This window comes from Bos javanicus, chromosome 28, assembly GCF_032452875.1.
Source record: "Bos javanicus breed banteng chromosome 28, ARS-OSU_banteng_1.0, whole genome shotgun sequence".
Lineage (NCBI taxonomy): Eukaryota > Metazoa > Chordata > Mammalia > Artiodactyla > Bovidae > Bos > Bos javanicus.
The window spans coordinates 7,148,782-7,156,810 of record NC_083895.1 but is presented as its reverse complement, the minus strand read 5'-3'; the positions used below and the strand labels follow the sequence as shown (position 1 = coordinate 7,156,810).

Here is an 8,029-nt window from a genome sequence, read left to right as displayed (position 1 = left end):
GACTTCCCTAAAAAATTCATGTCTAAATAAAACGTTAACCCCTTATAACTGCAGTAGCTATACCCTAAATTCTTTTGTACCTTTCTGCTTCTCAACAGTAAGTCTTCTATATCCATTAAATGATTTATTTCCATTAAAATTTGAAGGTATCTTTGTTAACTAGCCTTCTGTTTTCAATGGTGTGAATGAAGTCAGCTTTAGGATACTTTAATGGGGCAGTTTAGGAAGATACTTTTATTTTTATAAGATTGAACAACTTAAATCTTACTTATAAGACCATCTCATGATCAATCTTGTCAGATTTAGTGGTAGAATCTTACTTAAACCCCAAAGGAATGACAAACACTTATATTCTGAAAAAGAATTATTCACATACATTTATGTACTAAAAATTATGTACGGCTATTAAAATTGTTTCACTAACAGTACACATAGATTATAAAACAAATTAAATGTTATTTAAAAGCACATATTTTTACACTGTATATCCTGGAAGTTTGTTTATTACTAATTCACAAATATCTTTGCATTGCTTGGAAATGTTTAGTGAACCAAGGTCATCACAGTCTTCTTCAAAGTGATCTAAAGTACTGCAATCCAGAACATTAAGTTCTAGTTCCGACAGATTAGAAGGCAGGTAAGAACTCACTTGAGATGTCCGAGGTGACTGGCTTTTTTCTGAGGACTTGCAACCTGTTCTTGTTTTAGGTTTAGCAGAGATGTCATGATCCTGCTTTATAACTTTAGAATTACGCATACTGTTTTGGTCTCTCTGGTTTTCTTTTTCCTCAGTCCAGTGTGATGAAGAGAAATCACTGGAAGATGCTTCCTCCAGACTTTTATCTTGAGTCTTTGAAACAGGAAATCTTTTATGTGAGAGTACTGGAGATCCAGCTGAAAAAGGTGGACTAAGAATAGAACTCTTTGCACTGCTGTTTTTCCTTATGGACAATCTTGTTTCACTGGATGTGCTTGTATGTTGACTGTTTTTTGGATTTTCTGTGCCTGGACTGCTATCACAAGCTCGTAAAATTCTGCTGGTGTCTTCAGAACTGCAAGGACTGGTGAAGTCATCTGAATACTTTAGTTCTGAGATGCTTTCAGAGCAACTACTTGTACTTGGATTCTTTTCATTGATATCAACAGTTAGAATGTCATCACCAATGATTTTGACCTGCTTGTCATCTATTTCTTTATCTACTACAGTTCTGTCAACTACTGCAACCTGCTGGAAAACACCTGGACTTTGGATACTTTTCCTTCCAAATACTTTTCCTTCCAAAGTATTTGTACAAATAAACCTTTCTGAGACAACAGAATTTGCAGGACTCAAAATTTCTCCCAAAAAACCATTATTGCTTCTATTTTCATCACAATCAACTGTCTTTTCAGTTGCACAGTTCAGTTTAGTTTCTGTGGTTGTGTTAGGGTCATCAACAACTACACTAATTTGCTTTGAGGTATTGCTATTTTCAGCGAAAGATGCATCTGATTTTAAACACTTATCTTTAGGCAGTTCATGTGGCTTCTGATACAGTTCAGCAAAACTTAGTATCTTAACTTTGGATGATGGAATTCTGAGTTTTGCACCTAACATTTGTGTTTGCATTTTTTTATACTGTTCTCTCTTTTCATATTCTACTAATATATCAGGATTTGTTTGTTTTAAACGTAGTTTAAGTGTGTTTGTTAAGCCATAAAGTAGTTTTCCCCTTGAAACTCTTTTTGGGGGGGCACCACCTTTCTTTTCAAAATATTTACCTTTCTTAAGGTTTTCAGTTTGGTTCTTTTTATACTGAAGACTCACTGACTTCTCATTTTCCCCCACAGAAAGCTTATCCTTTTTAGATTCAGATTTACAGGTGGATTTCACCGAAGATTCTGGTGACTTCTTATCCTCAGTTCTATATAACCAGGCTAAGTGAGGATGTATATGAGTAGGGTTTGCCATGGGTTGGTTGTATAACAAGGACAATTCAACCAACAAAGCATTTAACAAAGGCAGTTGCCTTATAGTATTAATTCTATTTTGTTCAGTTGGAGGATGGTCTGTAGTTTGATTACTTGCTCCTGTATCCTGAACGGATGCAGGATTTATAAGCACTGAACAACTCTCACCTGTTGCAGAATTTGTATGTTCTGGAGGATTAGTATGTGTTGGGGGATTTACGTTTTCTTTCAGAAAAGTACCATCATCCCATTCCTCAGGTGCATTAATTTGAGGCTCAATGGTAATTTTACCCTGTTTAGGGGGTGTCTTTTCTTGAGTCAAATGAGTGTAATACAGAGGAGGAGGGCAAATTATGTTAGTTTCAAGTTCCACCTCTGTGCCTTCTTGATTTGGGGGGCTAACACTCCTTTCACTGCTACCCTTTGAACACATATCGGAGTTGGTTTTGCCATTTTCCATAGAATCCGTGTAATCAGAGTCAGCCTTGCTATGGAAAGCTCTTCCCTTCAAATCCTTCCCTGCCCTTGAGATTTTTACATCCACCAGAGGCTTATCAGCATCTCCTGGGCTTGGCTCTGAGTCTGGCTGCTGCAGCTGCTGGTTTTCCTGCCAGGTTTGGGGGCTAACCTCCACTGACTTCTGCACCTCCATACCCTCCACTCCACCTCCTGGAGAAGCGACTGGCCGCTCCAGATGGCCCAACAAGCTGCTTCCCAGATCACTCAAGCGGTAGCCCAGAGCAATGTCCCCAATCCTCTCCCCGTCTTGGTTACACAGCGGGAAACTTCCCCGATGACTCTGGGAGCTGCCGGGGGCGGCGGACCCCAGGACTTTGCGGACCGCCGCGGCCAGAGAAATGCTGCAGGCCCCCAGGAGCTGCGGGGCAGGGGTCGGGTGTCCGGGGGGCAGCTGGAGCAGCAAGGTGTAAAGCGGGGTCCGAAGGAGCAGGCGGTGCAAGGTGGCGGGCTGCAGGCGGAAGAGACAGGACTTGCCGCGACGGAAGCTAACCAGGCCAGGCCGAGATTCCTGGGCGGGGGCGGCGGGGCCGGCGGGAGGGTAAATCAGCAGCGTGGGGAAGTCCAGCAGGCGGAAGGCCACCGCGGGGCACAGGCTGCGCGATGGCCGCGGCGGCGATGCTTCCTCTCCCTCCTCCTTTTGCTCCTCTTCCGCAACTACGGGTGGCTGCGGCAGCCCGGTTTCAAGGCATACCCACTCTACGAGTAGCTCCAGCGAGAAAAGCCGCTCAGACACCGCGGACGCCATTGCTGTTGCCCCGGAGACGCTGTGAGCTGAAAGCAGAAGTCCTTCGTTCTCGCGAGAAACAGGGAAAACCCGGCGCTTGTCTTGTTCTCTCGCGAGACTTGAGAGGGCGCCCTGATAGGTCCGAGATGCGGCTGCTCTGGGAATTTTGGCTTCTCACTATACCTCTTTGGTTTCCAGACTTGTATAAACACAATGCTTATGATAATACCGAAGCTATGAATGGGGCGGGGTGGGGAGAGCAGTAAAAGCATGTTTTTTTGTTGTTGTTGTTCGAGTCACGTTTTATCACTACAGGTCCCATGCAATTTTGGAGGCCTGTCAAATCTATCAGAGGAATATTAAAAGTAAATCAGGGCTTCCTTTCCAATCTCCAGGCTAAAGCAAGTCAGCTAATTGTCCACAACCGGCCTTCTGTGCTGCTGGTTACCCAAAAGATAAGGATATGGCGCTAAAGTGGCATGGAGGTCTCTGTCTTAGTGAGGAGTCCCTGAGACACATACAGTGAGTGTGGGCACATCGCCAATGAGACATCCAGGTATAGGAGAGTTATGTTAATGATTTCGGTACATCAAAACTAAGGCACAACTCGTTATTAGAGAAATTCAAATCCAAACCACAATGAGGTATCATCTCAAACTGGTCAGAAAGACCAGCATCAAAAAAATCTAGACAATAAATGCTGGAGTGTGGAGAAAAGGGAACCCTCTTACACTGTTGGTGGGAACGCAAAGTGATACAACCACTGTGGAGAACAGCATGGAGATTCCTTAAAAAAAAAAACACTAGGACTAAAACTATTACTCACTTCAGGTCAGTTGTCTTTAACAGTTTGCGACCCCATGGACTGCAGCACGCCAGTCTCCCCTTTCCATCACCAACCCCTGGAGCTTACTCAAACTCATGTCCATCCAGTCATGATGGCATCCAACCATCTCATCCTCTGCCGGCCCCCCCTTCTACTCCTGCCTTCAGTCTTTCCCGGCATCACATCAGTCACCATCTACAGTGATTTTGGAGCCCCCCCCCACCCCCCAAATAAAGTCTGTCACTGTATCCATTGTTTTCCCATCTACTTGCCATGAAGTGATGGTACCAGATGCCATGATCTTAGTTTTTTGAATGTTGAGTTTTAAGCCAGGTATTTCACTCTGCTTTTTCACTTTCATCAAGAGGCTCTTTAGTTCTTCTTCACTTTCTGCCGTAAGGGTGGTGTCATCCGCATACCTGAGGTTATTGACATTTCTCCTGGCAATCTTGATTCCAGCTTGTGCTTCATCCAGCCTGTCATTTCGCATGACATACTCTGCATATAAGTTAAATAAGCAGGGTGTTAATATACAGCCTAAACATATTCCTTTCCTAATTAGGAACCACTCCATTGTCCCATGTCCGATTCTAGCTGTTGCTTCTTGACCTGCATACAGATTTCTCAGTAGGCAGATCAGGTGGTCTGGTATTTTCATCTCTTGAAGACTTTTCCACAGTTTGTTGTGATCCACACAGTCAAAGGCTTTGGTATAGTCAATAAAGAAGAAGTAGATGTTTTTCTGGAACTCTCTTGCTTTTTCAATGATCCAATGGATGTTGGCAATTTGATCTCTGGTTCCTCTGCATGTTTTAATCCAGCTTAAACATCTGGAAGTTCATGGTTCATGTACTGTTGAAGCCTGGCTTACAGAATTTTGAGGATTAATTTGCTAGTGTGTGAGATGGGTACAATTGTGTGGTAGTTTGAACATTATTTGGCATTGCCTTTCTTAGGGATTGGAATGAAAACTGACATTTTCCAGTCCTGTGGCCACTGCTGAGTTTTCCAAATTTTCTGGCATTTTGAGTACAGCACTTTCACAGCATCATCTTTTGGGATTTGAAATAGTTCAACTGGAATTCCACTAGCTTTGTTTGTCGTGATGCTTCCTAAGGCCCACTTGACTTCACATTCCAGGATGTCTGGCTCTAGGTGAGTGATCACACCATCATGGTTATCTATCTGGGTCATGAATATCTCTTTTGTATAGTTTTTCTGTATATTCTTTCCACCTCTTCTTAATATCTTCTGCTTCTGTTAGGTGCATACCATTTCTGTCCTTTATTGAGCCCATCTTTGCATGAAATGTTCTCTAATTTTTTTGAAGAGATCTCTAGTCTTTTCCATTCTATTGTTTTCCTCTATTTCTTTGTGTTGATAACTGAGGAAGGCTTTCTTATCTTTCCTTACTATTCTTTGGAACTCTGCACTCAGATGGGTGTATCTTTCCTTTTCTCCTTTGCCTTTAGCTTCTCTTCTTTTCTCAGCTATTTGTAAGGCCGCCTCAGACAACCATTTTGCATTTTTGCATATCTTTTTCTTGGGAATGGTCTTGATCACTGCCTCCTGTACAATGTCATGAACCTCCATCCATAGTTCTTTAGGCACTCTGTCTATCAGATCTAATCCCTTGAATCTATTTGTCGCCTCCACTGTATAATCATAAGGGCTTTGATTTAGATCATACCTGAATTCCCTAGCAGTTTTCCATACTTCAATTTAAATCTGAATTTGGCAATAAGCAGTTCATGATCTGAGCACAGTCAGCTCCCAGTCTTGTTTTTGGTGATTGTATAGAGCTTTTCCAATTTTGGCTGCAAAGAATATAATCAATCTGATTTCAGTGTTGACCATCTAGTGATGTCCACGTGTAGAGTGGTCTCTTGTGTTGTTGGAAGATAGTGTTTGCTAAGACCAGTGCATTCTCTTGGCAAAACTCTATTAGCCTTTGCCCTGCTCCATTCTGTACTCCAAGGCCAAATTTGTCTGTTTCTCCAGGTATCTCTTGACTTCCTACTTTTCCATTCCTGTCCCCTATGATGAGAAGGACATCTTTTGGGATGTTCTAGAAGGTCTTGTAGGTCTTCATTGTGAAAGTGAAAGTGACGTTGGTCAGTCGTGTCTGACTCTTTGTGACCCCATGGATTGTAGCCTACCAGGCTCCTCTCTCCATAGAATTCTCCAGGTAGGTCTTCGTGCTGCTGCTGCTGCTAAGTCGCTTCTGTCATGCTACCCCATAGACAGCAGCCCACCAGGCTCCGCCATCCCTAGGATTCTCCAGGCAAGAACACTGGAGTGGGTTGCCATTTCCTTCTGCAATGCATGAAAGTGCAAAGTGAAAGTGAAGTCGCTCAGTCGTGTCCAACTCTTAGCGACCCTATGGACTGTAGCCCACCAGGCTCCTCCACCCATGGGATTTTCCAGGCAAGAGTACTGGAGTGGGGTGCCATTGCCTTCTCCAACGTCTTCATAGAACCATTGAAATTCAGCTTCTTCAGCATTAGTGGTTGGAACATAGACTTGGATTACTGTGATATTGAATGGTTTTTTTTTGGAAACGAACAGAGATCATTGTCATTTTTGAAATTGCATCCAAGTACTGCATTTTGGACTCTTTTGTTGACTATGATGGCTATTCCATTTTTTTAAAGGGATTCTTGCCCACAGGATTAGATATAATGGTCATCTGATTTAAATTCATCCATTCCAGTCTACTTTGGTTCACTGATTCCTAAAATGTCTATGTTTACTCTTGCCATCTCCTGTTTGACCATTTCCAATTCTAGTTTTGATAGTTCCAAAACTACCATATGGCCCAGCAATCCCGCTACTGGGCATATACTCTAAGGAAATGGACTTGAAGAAGACACATGTACCACAATGTCTCTTGCAATGCTACTTATAATGGGAAATGGAAGCAACCTAGATGTCCATTGGTAGATGAATGGATAAGGAAGTTGTGGTACATATACACAATGGAATATTACTCAGCTATAAAAAGGAACACCATTTGAGTCAGTTCTAATGAGGTGGATAAGCCTAAAGCCTATTATATAGACTGTCAGGAAGGAAGGACGACTATCATATATTAATGCAGGTATATGGAATCTAGAAAAGTGCTACTGATGATCCTACGTGCAAGGCGGCACAGGAGACACAGATATAAAGACAGACATTTGGACTCAGTGGGGGAAGGAAAAAGTAGGATAATTTGAAAGAAGAGCAATGAAACCTATACATTACCATATGTGAAATAGATAGCCAGTGCGAGTTTGATGTATGACCCAGGGAACCCACAGTAGGTGTTCTGTGACAACCTGGAAGGATGGCAGGGGGAGGGAGGTGGTGGAGGGTTCAGGAGGGAGGGGACATGTGTATGCCTATGGCCAACTCATGTTGATGAATTTATATCACAATATTGTAAAGTAATTATCCTCCAATTAAAATAAATAAAATTGAAAAACTAATGTATCTACATAAATGCTGGGGTGAGAGAGATTTATAGCTCTATCCTAGTTTCAAGGAGACATACTTATAACCTCAAAAAGCTAGCCAGCCAGGTTGAAACCAAGGTCCACAAGTAGCTTTGAATGCCATAGCAAGAAATTATTTGGTATACATTACTTTGAGTGAATTGTTACTGGGTAGGGGGAGGTCAAAGAAGACCCTCACCTCCATTCTTGGCTCTTCAGATTCTTCAGAAGAATCTGAGGCCTTACCTATGGCAAAAACAAGTTTATTAAGGGAAGAAGATACAGAGCACCTCAAGGGAGAGGTGAGCCAAGCCAACAGAGTCACTGGCACTGGAATGATGAGGTATGGCAATTTTTAAAACAGGGCTTTTACATATGCATTTAGGTGGGCATGGACTGACAGTTTGATTGACAGTTGTAAGTTACTTAACAGCAGGCTCTATTACTCATGTCTTTCCCATAATTCAGACCATTATAATCAGATGTATGTATGTATGTATAGAATATTTATAAGCCCTCCAACCAGTCCATCCT

At 42.3% G+C, this 8,029-nt stretch overlaps 1 protein-coding gene across 1 annotated transcript; it reads right to left on the bottom strand.

Annotated features, from left to right (window-relative positions):
* Window positions 1-219: 219 nt before the first annotated feature.
* On the bottom strand, window positions 220-3,342 carry LOC133240307 (microtubule-associated protein 10). The gene has a single exon (XM_061404839.1). The coding sequence runs from the start codon at window positions 3,212-3,214 to the stop codon at window positions 476-478; it is 2,739 nt and encodes a 912-aa protein (XP_061260823.1). The 5' UTR covers window positions 3,215-3,342; the 3' UTR covers window positions 220-475.
* Between the last annotated feature and the right edge of the window lie 4,687 nt (window positions 3,343-8,029).

Coding starts and splice junctions, on each gene's coding strand:
- LOC133240307 (XM_061404839.1), bottom strand. CDS start 3,214: ATGGCGTCCGCGGTGTCTGAGCGGCTTTTCTCGCTGGAGCTACTCGTA.